General features: G+C 42.0%; 1 protein-coding gene across 1 annotated transcript in view; it reads right to left on the minus strand.

Annotated features, from left to right (window-relative positions):
• LOC126248376 (oxygen-dependent coproporphyrinogen-III oxidase) overlaps positions 1-18,718 on the minus strand; it is a 94,135-nt gene that overhangs the window by 17,766 nt on the left and 57,651 nt on the right. The window contains exon 6 of the mRNA XM_049949309.1: positions 4,338-4,457. Within this exon, the coding sequence (XP_049805266.1) occupies positions 4,338-4,457 (120 nt within the window). The remainder of the gene's footprint in view (positions 1-4,337; positions 4,458-18,718) is intronic.

The raw sequence follows: 18,718 nt of genomic DNA on the forward strand, positions 1-18,718 counted from the left end.
ACACCATGATCTTAACTTTCTCCGGGAGGACATTCCTTTCAAAGGTTAAGACAAAGGTGCCTTTGCCCATACAATTATCCTTGGGCAATTTTTGTAGAAGGCTGGTATAATGTATGCCTCACAAAGCTCCTCATCTGTTTGGAGTGTAAGGTCTCTGTGGTAGAAGATTCCTTGTACTGTGTACAAAATTTTATGCGGGGCAATGATCACAGGTACGTCAGACGATCACATGCCTGGAGAGCAGTAGATTGGGCAGCAGAGGAAGTTTTAATTAATAACAAACCATTTTGCATTTTACCTAGAGACCCAACTTCCTTACACTTGTCTTCAATATTTTTGGCAAAAAATAATGGTTTCATTGCATTAAAGGTATCCCCCTCAGTCCTAGTACATGTCAAGTATTGGGGGAAGTGATTCGCATGCAGATATTTGGCTTGTCCCTCTTCCCTCAGTGTAGCCAGGGAAGAAAACATTGTGGGTTTATGTCTCTCTGCATTATAATAATCTTTCCCTTGCAGCCACCAATGGAAGAAAGTTTAATTTGCTTCATGTGCAAATCTTCCACCATGATACCACCACTCTGAATGGGGACTCTCACCATAGGTTCCACTCAACCACAGCACCCAGTACCCATGCGCCAGCCATGACTGCCACATATTCTGTGGCTTGCATTGGTAGTTTCCAGCTCAGGAACCTATTGGGGGTCCCTGTGTGATCAGAGAGTTACCACCATGTATGTACTTGACAACACTCCCCCTCCCGTAGAGAATGGCTACTGTGCAGAGTTTTGGGCACAGTACCTTTGCAAGAAAGGAATGGTGCAAGAGAGAAAAGGTAAAAAGAGAAAAAAAATGGTATATATGCTGCACTAGGTGACCTACCCTGCACAATCTGCACTTCTGTAACAATTGGAAAAGGACTAGCAAGTCAGGCCCAACAAAGGGATCATATAGTTAAGAATGAAAAATTGTAGACTGCCAGAAGGGAAGAAAGTGAGTGTCCAAAATCACAAATCAGAACCCATCGCTATCGGACCATGCAGGCCATCCAATGGAAAGTCAGAGAGGAAAATAGAATAGTAGAAGGATAGACCTGCAGCACAGAAAGGGAAGTAGTGCTGCGAGACCTGAGGCACCATGGTGGCAAAGCACGTACTCACAAAAGATATGCGAGTCGACTGGGGGGAACCATGCATTGATGCCAGTACAGTCAGGTTCAAGAATGGAGAATGTGACAGCTATGAAAAATCTTGTCAAATGAGGTTCATCATCAGCGTGGAAAGGCTTGAAGTTCCTGACCGGTTTCAGCTTTTACATGCAGGTCATTTTCAAGCAGATATTGCAGTGTTGTGAAGCAGTGTCAAATGATGTTGCTTCACAACAGCACAATATCCACCTGGAAATGGTCTGGATGTGAAGGACAAAACAAGTCATGGACTTTAATAAAATGTCTATAAGCAACAGAAGTAGCCTTCCATTAACTGAATATTCAACTATGGGGTAACAGCACTCTCCAAGCATAGACACGCTAATAAATAAATATGCATTACATATTCTGATTTTATGGCATGTTCTACATACATGATGATACCCTCAAGAAGATTCTATGGGACAAAAAGTATATTTAATGCAATTCAATCATGTGTTTGGATATTTTGTAATTGTGGACGTGAAGAATGACATTCTAACATCAAATCTGTGTTCTGTTTGGAAAATCAGCATTGGAAACAATTACTGCATCCAGAAATCAGCCAACTGAGCCAGTAGAGGATGCTTCATCACCACAACTGTAGGAGCACAACAGGAGAAAGCCAATGCAAAAACTAAATTGCTTTGTTTTTCTCATTTGAATAGGAGAGTCTGTTACAAATTTGTTCTCTAAGGTACCAAAGCTTAGCAGCATCATTACCTTCAAATAGTAAAGCAATTTCATAAGGCACAACAGAATGAGGTGCATTTTGGTGATTAAGTAACTGGCTTCTCCTCCACAGCAATGCTCATGATGACACACACCAGTGTCAGGCTCGTTTTGGCAAAAAGAGGATGAGAATTTTCTTATTTCTTACAATGAATAGTGACAAAAAAAAATTAAGTCCCATGTGGATACAAATGTGAAACAAAATTATTGGTGGCACTAAGCAGCATAACTTCACAAAACTTAAAAAACAATTTCCGTTGAAGGAAAGACGGAAGGATAGAAGATTATGGGTAACGTGCTTTCATCACCGAAGTCATTAGAGATGCTGCAGTAGCTCGGAATGTGTGAACGATGGGGAAGGAAATCAGCTGTGCTTTTTCGAAGGAACCATCTGGGCATTTGCTTGGAGTACTTCTGGGAAATCACTGAAAACTTAAAAGGTGGATGGCTGGTAGAGGATTTGAATCATCGTCGTCCTGAATACGAGTCCAATGTGCTAACCACTGCGCTATCTCACTTGGCGATTTCCATCAATGAGTGAGATGTTGCAATAAATGTGTTAACTCCAGTTGACAGTATTCTGCAAATGATGTGATATATAGTCCATCAGCCACCAGAGTAAATTACTGTTATTTGTGTGTGAGAGGCAGTGTTATGGCCTCCTGACAGATTTTGAAAGGGATGTCATTGTGGATCTCAATTGGGAGGGGGGGAGGGGGAGGGGTAGAGGCCAAATTATGCAATTTGCAGATTTGTGGGAAATTCAGATGTGACAGTGGCTCAATGTTGGACTGCACGAGAACAAGAAAGGAGACACACTAATTGTCAAGGTTCTGGTTGAACATGTCTGACCACCACAAGGGAGGGCCACTGTATTGTGCCTGCCCTCCCACAGAGATCCCTTCACATCTGCACCTCTGTCCAAGAAAATGTAATGGACTCCCTGCAAAATTCTGTCTTCCAGCACCATTGGTTGAGAGTAACAGCAGCCAAACTAGGAAGTTACCACCCCTCTTTTGTAGCCTGCCATTAACAGCAAAACACAAAAAATGGCTGCATTTGGAGCGGTGGTATGACCAAGAAGCACTGACTGTTGATGAATGGTGTCACATTACTGTCAACAATGAATCGCAGTCCTGCAATAATCTAGATGACACAGTTCTGAAATAATCTAGATGACCATTGTTGGTGAGTATGGTGGTGACCTGGGTAGGGGTCTCAGTCTTTCAATCTTTTGGAAAGGCGTAACTGCATTGCTTCTGCTATCATGCTGTGGAGGGCCATTGAGTATGACTTCAGGTCATAGCTGTTACTGATTGAGGGAACTCAGATGGCACATCGGTACATCACGGACAACCTGTGTCCTCATTTTACCTTTCACGAGACAGAATTGTGGTTCATATTTTCAATAGGACATGTTCATCCACATATGACATGTGTCTTTATGAGCTGTCTGTGTACTGTTGAGGTACTCCTGTGGCCAGCAAGATTCCCAGATTTGACCCTGACAGAACACTTGTGAGATCAGCTCACACATCAACTCCAAATCAGTGCCTATATCCAGGGCATCAAGGACCAGTTACAACAGTTGTGGGACAGGTTGCCTTGGTAGAAAATACAATGTCTTCATAATATCCTACCTAATAAAACCAGTGCATGCATCCAGGCTACATGGGATGAAGCGGGCTCAGAAGTGGGCTCATACTATCAAGTTCTTTGTAAATTTGATCAATTTTGTAATCACATAAATAAAATCACATACCCCTGAAGTTTCATTTTGTTTCCTCCTCCTCCTCTTATGGGTGCTACACTTATTTTGTCTGGTTGTGGACGTATGTCTGAACATAATGTTTCGTATTATGTATGGTACGCAAATGGACATGCAAGATATTACGCCACTGCAGACAGACGTAGCTGACAGGCCTAGAATTCCTATCATTCTTTTCATAATGATTTATGGCAAATTTCAGTTAATTTTTTTCAATAGCGAGCGATGCTGCAGTGAAACAGCGAAACCAGGGCACCACATAACCACATCATGAAACTATAATATCTCCACGATATTCAATTTCTTATGGGCATCACAACATAATGTACTTTCAACACCCATTCTTTCAATTAGTCTGTGTTGTTAATAGGCATTATATTCAGCATGATGCAACTTTAATACTAAAATTTAGGGTTATATGCAGATAGTACCAGGACGCTATGTGAGTCACAGTCTCATTTCTGAGCACATTTTGAACAGGTTATTTTCACTGACTTCACAATATGAACACAAACATTCAAAAAATTCATCGCAGCTGCGGACCTTATCACATTGAAAATTATACAAACACTGAAATCATTTCTTATAACTACCTGATTTACCGGACCTATTTTTATTGTGATAATTTATATATCTCTCATAAGACTCTTACCAAGTGGAATATATGATGGGATTACAGCATCAGCACATGTTTCAACAAATTTGAAAGCTTGATCTTGTGATGGTTGATCTAAGTCATCAAAGAAAATACCTCCGATTCCTCTTCTTTCACCTGTGTAAGGAAACAGTTCAAATTTAATTGTCCTTTACATGATCAGCATGTGATGTACATAGAGTAACACTGAAATATCCACAGTTAACATTAGTTTTTCCATTACCTGAATTTTATACTTTCATGTGGTTACTAATAATTGTCAAATCAGACCACAGACTGGGCAAAGGTTAGGAAAGTTGATATTTATTACCAACAGAAGGCCAGCAGAACTGTCATAGTTTGCAAATGTACTAACCCTCTGTTAATTTGATGAAAACTGGTAAGTAATAATTGTATGTGGCCAAAAGCAAAAACAGCATTAAGTGAAGCAAAACCTAGATGTCTGGTCCACCTTTTTAGTTTATGAGACTACAGGAGGCTAGAAACAGTTTTAAAATGGAAGCATGGTCCTGGATAGATGTTTGAACTGAAGAGACAGATGTCATATCATTATATGAGATATTGATGTACGGGTGGCTGATCTAATACAATAATATCGATTAAATACAATGGTAGCACTTCTTATTTTGTGCATGATAAACACACCAATAAATGAACAATAAAATTGTATACAATGGGTTTCACACAAAGGGAGGAACATAAGACTCAAAGAATGGCTCTGGACCATCTATAGCAGTACAACAAGGAAGGCTGTGCATTTCTGTATTGTATCACCACCTGGATAGAAAAGCTGGAGCCATCATTTTGAGTCTCAGATCACACACTAAATCCAAAGTTTATAAAAAGATTCTACACATGTCCACACTCAATGTCCAAAAGCATGAAGGTACATTGCACAACTTCTTTTTCATAATGGCCAGAAACCAATTTGCTGCCACAGTCATTAATTACAATAATTGAATAATAGCTAATGCCTCTTGATACACAAGATTACACAATATGGAACATAATTTCATGATGAGACTTGAATTCAGACAAACTCTAGATGAATGGCTTCAGTACCTGGCTGGAATACCACCACTTCCTATTCTTATTTTCTTTTTCCCTGGCCTTTACCCTGTATCTATACAGGGTCGGCATGTTAATTTATGGAATTTTTAGTGACAGTGGGCAAGATGCCCTTCCTGTCACTACAACACCACCATCTGAAGAGAAACTGCTGTGATCAAGGAAAGAAAGAATGAAAATGGGGGCAAAAAGACCTGCTGTGGCCATGAACTGCAACCGCAACAGTGACATGGACTGAAGTCAAGGAAGAGTTTATTTAAAACATCCACGGAACTTACAACATCTGTTAAAAACAAGCTTGCAACTATGAAGGACCAAGACTACCCTTTCTCTGGGATAGAAAAGAGAAACTAAAATGTTGCATCTTGACTACAATGAGGACTTACCAACTAAGAAACATATTAAGAGGCTGAGATCAGAAGTGGGCAAATCAATGCTTAATCATGCAATATGGGGCTACACAGAAGAAAACATTTAATGTTATTGTTAAGACCACACTGTTAAACATTTGTTTCCTTGTCAATGATGTCCAGCCTTCTGCAGGGTAGAGGACATTCATTAAGCAGCAAAAAATGCACTAGAGGTAGCCAAGTTTTGGGCTAAAACGATATAATCTGTTTATCTGTGTTCAACCTGTATATGAGTGCTCCAGGGGGAGGAAAAAAATGTGAAAAAAAGTATGAGATGGTCACTAGGACTAGAACTCACAACCTCTGAGCATGCATGCCACAAATGAAATTTTGTTGAAAAACAAAAGGAAGTGAAGTAAGAATTAGGCAACATATGGGAAAAAACTTGTCTTTCATATATGCTGGCAGATTTATAGAAACCATCTAAACTGGAAATTACATACACAAAAAAAGTTTTGCATCACCTCAGTTCTTAGAGTTCCGGAACCTGTACAGAAAACTGCAAAAGAGATCAACATAAACATCTGTCCTTTTTATTGCTTACGAAAACCACACATTGCATGTTGTACCATCATACAGCAAGACCTTCAGAGGTGTTGGTCCAGATTGCTGTACACACCGGTACCTCTAGCACCCAGTAGCACATTCTCTTGCATTGATGCATGCCTGTATTCATTGTAGCATACTATCCACAATTTCATCAAGGCACTTTTGGTCCAGATTGTCCCACTTCTCAATGGCAATTTGGCGTAGATCCCCCAGAGTGGTTGGTGGGTCACGTTGTCCATAAACAGCCCTTCTCAATCTATCCCAGGCATGCTTGATAGGGTTCATGTCTGCACAACATGCCGTCCACTCTAGTTGAGCGATGTCGTTATCCTGAAGGAAGTCATTTACAAGGTGTGCACGATGGGGCGCGAATTGTCATCCATGAAGACAAATGTCTAACCAATATGCTGCCAATATGGTTGCACTATTGGTCAGAGGATGACGTTCACGTATAGTACAGCCATTACGGCACCTTCCACGACCACCAGGAACCTCTACCTTGCTGCACTCGCTGGACAGTGTGTCTAAGGTGTTCAGCCTGACCGGGTTGCCTCCAAACACATCTCCCACGATTGTCTGGTTGAAGGCATATGTGACACTCATCAGTGAAGACAACGTGATGCCAATCCTGAGCATGTTGTTGGGCCCATCTGTATTGCGCTGCAAAGATGGACCTCACCATGGACGTCGGGAGTGAAGCTGCGCATCATTCAGCCTATTGCGCACAGTTTGAGTTGTAACACGATATCCTGTGGCTGCACGAAAAGCATTCTTCAACATGGTGGCGTTGTTGTCAGGGTTCCTCCGAGCCATAATCAGTAGGTAGCGATCATCCACTGCAGTAGTAGCCCTTGGGTGGCCTGAGAGAGATGTGTCATTGACAGTTCCTGTCTCTCTGTATCCCCTCCATGTCCGAACAACATCGCTTTGGTACACTCCGAGACACCTGGACACTTCCCTTGTTGAGAGCCCTTCCTGGCACAAAGCAACAATGAGGACGCGATCGAACCATGGTACTGACCATCTAGGCATGGTTGAATCACAGACAACATGAGCCGTGTACCTCCTTCCTGGTGGAATGATTGGAGCTGATTGACTGTCAGACCCCCTCGTTCTAATAAGTGCTGCTCATGCATGGTTGTTTACATCTTTGGGTGGGTTTAGAGAAGTCGCAGAACAGTCATAGGGACTGTGTCTGTGATACAATATCCACAGTCAACGCCTATCTTCAGGAGTTCTGGGAACCGGGGTGATACAAATCTTTTTTTGGTATTTGTATATTAGTAATATTTTCTCTGCCAATCAAATTTGTTGTTTTGCCTGTAAGTCACTAAGAGAAATGAAGAATATGAGACATTTTTTGCTACCCTGATGCTGTTTCTTATCCAATGACTTTAGGATTACAAGCAGCTCTGCACTAAATACCTCATACTTTTCCACCATGCGTGGCTGCTCCCCAGCCTCAGCAAGGAGACTGGTAGAGGAACAAGTCTTAAACACCACAGTGGCCAGTATAATTCCTCGGTGGTGCATCAAACCTAATATATTTAGATAGGCTGGTCTAACAGAACTGTATACTATGCATTCCTAAACAAGTTGCAACAACTTTATAAAACTGCAGCAGGCAGGCTAGTCCTCATGAATTATATCTAAAACATTTTAATTTATCCAGAGCTTCTGTGAACTGTGCTTTCTGACCAGTAAGTCATGGTAAGCAGTTAAGTTTAACATCCAATGGAAGACTCATCAATTTCAGTGGTTCTTTAAAATTTAGAATGGTGTCACTCACCCTCATTTCAGGCAAATTAAAAACAGAATGAATGTGGTTAAAAGAGAACATTCAGATTTATCACTATGGGGGAAAATCTTATCTGAGGCTTCTAATCATCAGTTTCCACCGACCTGATGTTGTTGTGAATCTCGGCGAATATAGCAGGAATGAAGGAGCCATAGAATTAAAGGACAATGGGCAGGATTCTCTTGCTGTGGATAAATATAGGCATAATATTTATTATTCATAGTCAAGATAATACACCAGAAAAGTGTTATCTTGATGTACCACATTCTCTTGTTCAGAGTGGTTAAATATGATACCACAGACCCAATACTTATGAAGATTGTGGGGAAAAGAGCATCCTGGTGCAATTTTTCGTATCTTAAAATAAATTCCATCATAACCTCGATAATTGAAAGGTGCTGTGACTACTGATTTCAGTTCATTAGCTGGTGTCACACGACGGGCCATTCGGAACAATACTCCTGCAGCAGGATTAAGATCATGTGTTCCTCTGGCCAGGTTACCACTGACACCACAACACTGCTTAGAATGGCTACTCCAGTGTTATTAAAGAGTTAACTGGGAAGTGGAATGTCAGCTTGTTGTCTTCAGTGATGAGAGTAGGTTCTGCCTGCAAGCAAGTGATGGATGTACATGTGTATGGTGCTGACCTGATCAGCTGTCTATTCCGTAGTGTATTTACCCATGATGCACAGGTCCCATTCCAAGCTTCATTGTGTGTGTGTGTGTGTGTGTGTGTGTGTGTGTGTGTGTGTGTGTGTGTGTGTTTTTGTGAGAGGAAGGGGGAGAGGGGGGGGGGGGGGGCAGCAACACATCAATTACAAATTGCCACATTTGGTGTTTCTGCAAGGTGCACTACATTGCACAAACTCTTATCCAAGGGCTACTGCCATTTCTTCAACAGGATGGTGAGGCAATTCTTCAGCAAGACAGCACGCTTCCCCATACGGCAGCTGTGATGCAACATACACTGTGTTGCGTACAACAACTGCTCTGCTCAGCAAGATCACCAGGCCTTTTACCAATTTAAGTTGCATGGGACACAATGGAGCAGGAACTTACTTTTTCTCCGGGCCTGCAATAACCATTGCCGAACTGCAACAACAGGTGCGAGATGGTTGGGACAGTCTATCACAGGCTGTGACTTAGCACATTTATAATCATTTGCAAGTGACAATAATTGCGTGCATTGCTGCCAAGGTAGCGGCAGGAACGAGGGGGGCACCCTTTATTGTAACTTATGTTTCATATGGTCTGATCTTTCTCTTGTCAGTAGAATGAGCTAGTCCTTGAGAGTGTTGCATTTGTTTCTTCCGTTTGTCTAAAAAGTTGTAAACCAGAGTTCAAAACATATTGTTTTTGTCATCACAAAAGCAAAGATTGATTTCAGCTGTGTGCGAAAACATGTCTTAGAACTTCCTCTATATCTTGCTCTGCTTTTGGTGCAACATAAGGGTCCAGTTCAAATGGCTCTGAGCACTATGGGACTTAACATCTGTGGTCATCAGTCCCCTAGAACTTAGAACTACTTAAACCTAACTAACCTAAGGACATTACACACATCCATGCCCGACGCAGGATTCGAACCTGCGACCGTAGCAGTCGCGCGGTTCCAGACTGAGCGCCTTAACCGCGAGACCACCGCGGCCGGCAAGGGTCCAGTCATTTCTCACAAATAAATAATACTCATACCAATGTGAGGAAACTAGTTTGACAGCCAAATAAGTGAATATAGGTTTGATGAGGGTACATTATAATGTTGATGAAATCATCCAGGCATTTGCCTTAAATTATTTAGGGAGATTACAGAAAATCTAAATTAGACTGAATGCAGCATCTCAAATACAATTCCAATGTTTTCCTACTGATTCACCTTGCTGAATGTCTGCTCTAAATCTGGTCAGTCAGTCAGTCACAGTAGCCTTTCCTTTATTTGTTATGTGTAAGCTAAGCACACATTTTAGGTGCAGAAAGGTCAATATCTTCTCTTGCGTAAACTGATGGCTCATTTCAGGGTTATATCCATGCACCCATTTTTCATCAGTCGTCATTACTGTATACAAGAAGATTAGTGTTTAATGTCCCAGCTATGACAAGGTCATTAAAGATGAAGCACGAGTTCAAACTGGACAGAATGTGACAGGAAATCAGCTGTGGCCGTTTTGAAGGAACTATCTTAGGATTTTCCTTAAAGGATTTTGGGAAACCATTGTAAACCTCAATTCCAGAATGAAATGTTCACTATGAGGCAGTGTGTGTGCTGTCTTGATGTCTTCTGACAGATTAAAACTGTGCACCAGACTGGAACTCGAACCAGGCCTTTTGTGGCTATCCTCTTAGAACTGAGCTACCCAAGCATAACACAGGACTCCACCCTAACAGAATCAATTCCACTTGTGGTTCTCTCCTACTTTCCAAATTTCACAGAAGCTTTCCTGCATACTCTGCTGGATTTTCACCCATGGAAGAATGGGTACTGCAAAGAAAAGTTTAGCCAAAACCTCCCACACCCTTAGGCTTTCTTTACCATTGAAACACTCCAATAACCACTGTCAGGTATTGTCTCCAGTCATTCTGTTATCATCATTATTTATTCTACCTCCGTGTTGTTCACACTGGTACACGACATGCCCCTGTACCTCAATGTGCCAAATACCAATCTCTGACAAGTACCATACCACAACTCCTGTCTTTAATGTGGCATTTATCCATGGCCATTTGTTGCGTGTTGCTGTAATCTGTCCATGAGACCAATTAGGAACCTTGACACAATGAGTAAGGTGGCCACGGCTCAGAAAAGTTGATGATGATTATGATTATCTGTTAAAGGGACTAAACTTCTGGGTCATCAGTCCTTCCATTTCATGAAAGAAACACACAAAAAGGTAAAAAGTGAAAAAAGTGGGGACTTGGATGCTCCAACTATATAAGCAGGTCAAAGAGTTTGAAAAAGGGCTCGACAATAGTGGTAACATGACAGGTAAAAGAAAATAGAGATAACCCAGGCAGTATCTTGCACAAGAGGGTCTAAGGGCACAACAAGGTGATGGGGGAAGAAAACAACCTGCAGTCACATGGGGAGTACCCATCACAGGGGAGGCCCCCTCCACAACGGCCCTTAACACTGTCAGTGGAGGAGTATTATAGTTTAGTGTGAAATCTGCTCTCCCTCAGTAAATTCAACACTTTGGTAGTGGCTGCCTCATCATCCGTATGTATCTGAGGTAGACAAGCTGAGAGTGTGCCACAGACCAGCCAGGGTGCACTCAACTAGAACATGCACTATCATCAGTAGACTACTACAGCGGCAGTGAGGAGGATTCTCCCAATGCAGAAGGAACTCATGGGTGAATCTCATGTGGTTAATGCGTAGTTGGCAGAACACAATGTCATCTTTCCAAGAGGCCTAGAAAGATGTATGCCACACCTTAGTGGACCTTTTAATTGCCCTCAACTTGTTCCGGCTTGTAGTCGCCTGCCATTCCAATTCCCAGAGCTTCAAAATATTGAGTTGAAATAGTAATTTTAAGTTAGTGCCAGGTATTCTAACATCAAATTGATCTACTGTAGTTGCATCTTTAGCAAGATGGTCGGCGAGTTCACATCCATGTGACTCGGTGTCAAGATGAAGGTCACTGTCTTTCCAGAACTGTAGATGTCAACCAGTAGGTCCTGTATGTTGAAGACCAAACGATTCTTGGGATTGCACAAGGATATGCCTCTTAAGAAGCTTATGGAGTTGCTATAGATCAGACAGTCCTTCATGGCCAGGGATTTGACATACCGCAAACCTGAGATATAAGAACCAACACTGCAGTGTTTACTCTGCAGGCACTCAGCAGACAATGCTTTTTGTGTCCCCTTGCATGTGCAAAAGCACAACCAACCGTATCATTGACTTTTGATTAGTCTGAATAGATGCATACCGAATTAAAATAATCGTGGAGGAGCGAATGAAACAGGTGTCATAGAAGGGAGGGGTCAGCATCCTTCTTGGGGCCACAAAAGATGTCCTTCCATATCACAGGATAGGGTACGGATCATGGGGCTTGTTTAGGTGGTGCTCTAGGAACACAGCATAAAGGAGGCTGTTGGAGGACCTCCAGTAGAGTATTAAGTCTGATTCCAGCTGGTCTACCCAGTTTATGGCACTGTGCGAAGAGACTGAACTGTTTGTTGTGGAACAGAGTTGAATGACATGGGTGAGTAGGCATCGGACAGAATGTGACTGCGTAATTTGCCAGAATCTGCTGTCGTCTAACCTGCAGAGTGGGACACCAGCTTCTGCCGGGAGGCTGTCAACAGGGCTCGTATGGAAGGTCTCCATTGCCAACTGGATGCCAGTGTGGTGAAAAGGGTCCAGCAAGCTCAGTACAGACTGTGCTGCTGACCCATAGGTAACACATCCATAGTCCAAGCGTGATAAAATCAGTGCTTTGTAAAATCTCAGAAGAACTATGTGGCCCATGTTCCACAAGCAGTTACTAACAAAAAGGAGAGCACTTAGCTTCTTCATGCAAGTTGCCTTGAACTGTCAGACACGTGGCAGCCCAGTTAGCTTGTTGTTAAACAAAATAACTAATAACTGAAAAGTTTCAACAACTTCAAGTAACAAGTCACCAAGATAAATTTCCGGGTGCGTGTGCACAGTTCAGAATCAGCAAAATTGCACAACTCGTGATTTTGCAAGATAAAACTGAGAGCCGTGACTCAGGGCCCGGTCACGTATTGTCCAGACAGACCCCTGAAATTGGCATTCAACAGTGCAGTGATGCAGAGGCATAATACAGCCAAATATCATCCACAACAGAGACGGAGAGACTGTGGGGCCCACTGCATTTATAATATCACTGATGGTGATAGCAAACAGTGTTATGCTCAGAACTGATCCCTGAGGGGCTCCAATTTGTATATATTGGTTGCTGAGAGTTGAACCTCTCAGATCCTAAAAAGTAGGAGAGAGAGAGAGAGAGAGAGAGAGAGAACTTTGGATAAAAATGGGTAAACTGCCCCAGAAAACTCACTCATACAGTGCAGATAGGATCTGATGTTGCCAGGTGGCATTGTATGCCTTCTGTAAGTCAAAGAACATAGCAGTCAGATGTTGGTGCTGTGCAAAAGCATTGTGCACTGCAGATTCCAGACAAGCCAGATGATCTGTGGTGGACCGGAAAGCCCAAAAGTCACTTAGGAATTGTGATATATACCCTGAACTCTGTGCATTGAAGGATAGCAGGTGGTGCTAACTAAAGTGTTCCCAGGTCAGGAAATGAGGATGTTAATGACTGCAAGTTAACACTTCAGCGAAGTATCCCGCAAAATATTCAGCAAGTACCATGGGATCAGTGCAGATGCTACCATTAACAAAGATGCCAGGAACTGCCATTGGTGGTATATGGCTGCAAATATAGCACAGTTTAGTCCATACTTGGGATGATGGGGTGTGGGATCGCATAGATGATACTTATTTCTCCCAACACTCCTGGTTCCTTTCCTTTATTAAAAACAGTGCTTTCGCCCAGAGTCTCTTGAATGCTAATAAATTATCCATAAAGGGATGTCACTTGTGAAGTTGAAGTGCCCTGAGGCGTTCCCTGGTGGCTGTCACTATATCTTCGGACCACCATGGCACCAGTGGTCATCAGAATGAGCCAGAGAAGTAGGGATAATGGTATTAGTAGTATCCTGTATGATTCTGTCAATATCCATCGCACGACTGGCTGCAAAATTGGCTGTAGAGAAGAAAGCCTGCCAGTTAGCTATCCGAAGCAACCATTGGCCTGCAGCCTGTGGGTGCTGTTGGTCTATGTCTTGAGAGAGAGAGAGAGAGAGAGGGCATCTTGACTGGTGTCCTCATCCTTGAAGACGCCAGAGGACGACTTGGCATCTGTGGCCACATTGATAGTGTGGGAACCACCAGTGCTGGAGGCTTAGGGAGCAAGGGAACTGACATTCCCTCCCCCAACTGTTTGTGAGTGGAGATTGAGAGAATGATAGGAAAATGGTTGCTGTCACAAAGATTGCCATGGACGTGTGTCCGAATCAGGGTAACATACTCGGGCTACAAACTGTATGATCAATAGTTGAGTATGTTCCATGGGCCGCAATGAAATGTGTTACAACTCCAGTGTTGATTAGGCAGATGTCCAATCCTGAAAGGAGGTGTTCTTGCACTCGCCCTCTCTGTGACACAGTGTCGCCACCCCACACAGGATTATGGGTATTGAAGTCTCCTAGTAAGAGGAAGGGGGTAGGTAGCTGTTCCACTAACTCTTAACAGCTTGTGATAATGGAACGGTCTGTTTGGGGGTAGATAAACATTGCAGATTGTCATCCGAGCTGACAGGTAGACACTAATGGCCATGGCCTCTAGTGCAGTGGTGAGGGGCACCTGCTCATTGAAAGTATCAGAGTGTATGAGTGTACAGACCCCAACAGATGCTCTCTTGACATTAATGCGATTGGTATAGTAGGGTTTGTAGTTTTTCAAAGCAGGGAGGTGTGTTGCTGTAAACCATGTTTCCTGACATTCTATGCCAATTGCGGGGTAAGTAACCATTAAATGACGGAGTTCTGGCAGATGGTGATAGTAGCCATTACAGTTCCATTGAAGGAGTGCTGGAGTCAGTTCTGAGAAAGTGGAGAATGGAAAAGATGAGTGCAATTACTTTGCTACCACTATGTAGTCCATCTAACTGTATGATCAGTCATCAGCATGCATAGGCTTGTCTGCTGCAGGGATGGGGAGCAGAACATCCGAAGCCTCAGAAAGTAGTTTATCTTTTTGCTTATCCTTCTTATCCTTGTGAGACTTCAATTTCTGTGAAGATTTCCCGATTTTATCTTCCAGGAGTGAAGAGGGCTGTACTTGACTGACATTCCCTCACCCTACTGTGGGGCAGGCCCTGGCAAATGACCAGGGCCAGGAGGTGTCGTGCGAGACCTCGTCATTGCGTGAGGTATGGGCTGTGACACAACAGTCGCAAAATTGGAAACTGTATCAGTTGGATGAAGTCTTTCAAACTTTTCCTTTACATATTGGTAAGACAGGTGGTCAAGCATTTTATACTCTTGAATTTTCTTCTCTTTCTTGAACTATGAGCATTGCGGTGAACAAGGAGGGTGTGGTTCAGGACAGCTGATACATTTAGCAGTTTGGGCGCAAGGGCTGCCCTCATGGGACGCCCGTCCACACATCCTACAGATAGCATCATTAGAACATTGGGAGAATGTGTGTCTTAACCTTTGGCACCTAAAACATCTCATCATAGGAGAAAAATAAGACCCAACATCACACCTACAAACCATGAACTTAAACTTCTCAGGCAAAATGCTGCCTTCGAAGACTAGGATAAAAGCTACAGTGCCCATTGTATTATCCTTGGGTCCCCTCACGATGCAGTGAACAAAATGGAATCCATGCCACACCAGATTAGTTTGTAGCATTAGGTCCCAATGGAAGATAACACCTTGAATTCTATTGAGCTTGGTATGAGATGAAATGGTGACTGATATATCTGCTATCTTTACACAGGCTTTAAGTGCCCATGATTTGTTGGTATGTGATGTTTTGATCAACAAAGATCCATTTCTCATCTTCTCTATTGCTGAAACTTCTCCAAACTGATCTTCAATATTTTCAATGACAAACAGTGGCTTTGTTTTAGCAAAACATTCATTCACCGTCAGTTCAGGAACTTCCATTTCTCCTTACCTGGCTCTTGTCTTGAGGTATGGTCAAAGACAGAAATGCCATAGGATTGTAAACTTCTGCATTAAAGTCACTGTTCCTGGCTGTTGAGATGGCCATGTTGGCCCGCGCCATCCCAGCAAGGCAAAGGCCACCTGGCACAGTAGCTGTTGCCTGGAGTCCCGGTACCCTGAATTGGATAGGTATCTACTCCTTGGCTGACACAGGGAGGTTACAGCTCAGGCATCAGCAGTGTGATCCCTGCATTGTCGGGGGCTACCACCAACAGGGTACATACCAACCCCACCACAGTCGACAGGTTACAGCGCTGGATTTCGGGTGCGAAGATAGATCCACTTCTTTGGCAGGTGCAAAAGTTAACAGTGTACAGTGGGGAGTTAATGCACCACAGTAAGGCATCCTTCCCTAAATGGCCCACACTTCTGCAAAATGTTGAAAGTGGAGGTCAAACCCAAAAATGGGCACCAGAAATTAAAAAGCCAAAAAAGTTAATGGAAAAAGCATCAAAAAGAGGCAAAAACAGCAAAAACCTTCAGAAGTCCCAAGAACAGTCAAAATACCAACGTGAAAACATGACTAAATAAAAAGACTCAACTGTTATGACAGGAAAGTAATGACCATGAGTCTATTCTAACCCCCGACACTACATAAGGGGGAAAAAAAGCTGTCTTCTCAGTTATTTGACAAGTCTTTAGCACTGAAGTCTGTAGCGCCCATGTGAACTACAAACAGAGCACACAGCCGAAAGATGTTGTCATGTTTACAAAACCTGTATGTCAAAACAGTCACTGGACTTCAAAACTTAATCCCAGTTCTTTAACACTCACAATGTGGGGATTTTTTAACATTAATTTTTCAGAAAAATACTTAATTACAAATGAGTAAAAAATTGTCTTGGCCTGTTGAGGGCATTCCTGGTCTTTACTTCACACTGGTTTATGAACATTTCCTTGTGACATCATGAGTATGTTAGTTAGATTAGATTAGATTAGATTAGATTAATACTAGTTCCATGGATCATGAATACGATATTTCGTAATGATGTGGAACGAGTCATTATTCTATCATAAAATGTGACTGAATGAAATATTACCACTCTGAATGACAAGGCTTGGGCCAGTTTTAATGCTATTAGTTGTACAAATGCACACTAAAATCAGGAAGGGAAATCAAACCAAATGAGCCTAATGTAGCTAATTTATATGGAGCTAAACCTACCATGGTGATCACAATGGGAAGAGAATTACAGAAAGTAGAAGTTCCATAATTTTGAGGTTTGAAAACAAAATGTTACTGCTTTGTCCACTGTTGAGAAATTAGAATAAAGGAAAACGCAAAAGGATGAACAATGCAATAAAACACGTTCCAGTAAGAGCTCCCTGTAAGCACAGAGATACAAAATTTAAACTGATGTGACAGAAAACATGGGAAAGGTATTTAACACTGGGCGCAATCCATCTACTTCAAGTGCAGCCATGTCATTGCAATTTGTTTTTTACTACTTACAAGTTTTATGATATCAGAGATTAATATTTTGTTGATAGGTACATCATTACAGACAGTACTAACTTAGTGGAAGTGATCTGGGGGAACTGATTTTTTCACAGTACAACAGATATCGGGCTTTTTATGATTTACTGGAAAAAAAAATTGTATTTGGATTTTCAGATGGGTGTTTTAAGTTCTCTCCTCCTGGATCCAAGCCCAGGACTTCAATTACTGCACCACCAACCTCATTTGAAAGGAGCAGTCTATTGATATGTGGCACTAGTGGGTCTTCTGCTCCTATGTCTCGTCTGAGTGCCCTATCAGGCACATATCTAGTGGTCCTCCCATTGAATTCAAAAGTCATATTAGGCAATGTGGTCTGTTGCTTGGTTTTGGCAATTAGCTAGCCACTGCAAGACTGACTGTGAAGAGGCCATGGTCGACTACTGATTCCATGATGGATGGTAAGCTCCCTATCATGTACACATGGCACAGCAAATCAAAGATCCTTTAATGGCATGATTGCTTATGAGACAGAATACCACACTTCTTTGGCACTCACTCCTATTTGCTGTTCGAACTATATAGTATGGAGTGTTCTGCCATTAGCAACCAGTCTGCTGTCACTGGGCATTAGCAAACAGAGACATATAAACAAGCCATTGAATGACACACATATTGTGATACTACTTTATTGCAATTATTACATTATTTTTACTTTGTCAGTATGCATGACAGAATACTGATCAGACAAAGAAATTAAACACATGATTGTCTAAACCCTTCACAAAATAAGAACGTTCACCCACTGGAAAACCAATTAAATCATTATAAAATTAAAAAAGATTACTGAAAACAGTAAACCAGTAAGCAAGTAAAGGGAAGACAAGCCAAGGAGGTAAACATCAAAGACAACTTGAAAAATGGGGTAAAAAGAAGATAAAGGAGAGATCAGACTGCGGAGAAAAGCCTCAAGCAAATGGTTGTGGGTGAGCAAGCTTGGAATATCAAATACATGGTACCAGTAGACAAAGTGAAAATACAACACTGAAAGACAATAGATGGATTATTGTAACTGTAATCCAAAGGGGTATTAGTAGAAAACTAAATGTTACAATGAAGATTCACATAAGGAGACAAGTGATGAAATCTGTGGCCTGGGTGTTTTACATAATATTTTGAGCACGAGTTGACATGTAGGTCATTTACATTTTATTTTATTTTATTTTATTGGTTTTATTTCTGGATTTTAACTATTCTTTCTTGACAAGCCCTGCTCATAGGGGCCAGCACATTTAATTATGTAATAATGATGTGTGCCGACAGCATATTTTCATTGGAAAAATATCAGATC

The sequence above is a fragment of the Schistocerca nitens genome, chromosome 3, assembly GCF_023898315.1.
Source record: "Schistocerca nitens isolate TAMUIC-IGC-003100 chromosome 3, iqSchNite1.1, whole genome shotgun sequence".
NCBI classification, from domain to species: domain Eukaryota; kingdom Metazoa; phylum Arthropoda; class Insecta; order Orthoptera; family Acrididae; genus Schistocerca; species Schistocerca nitens.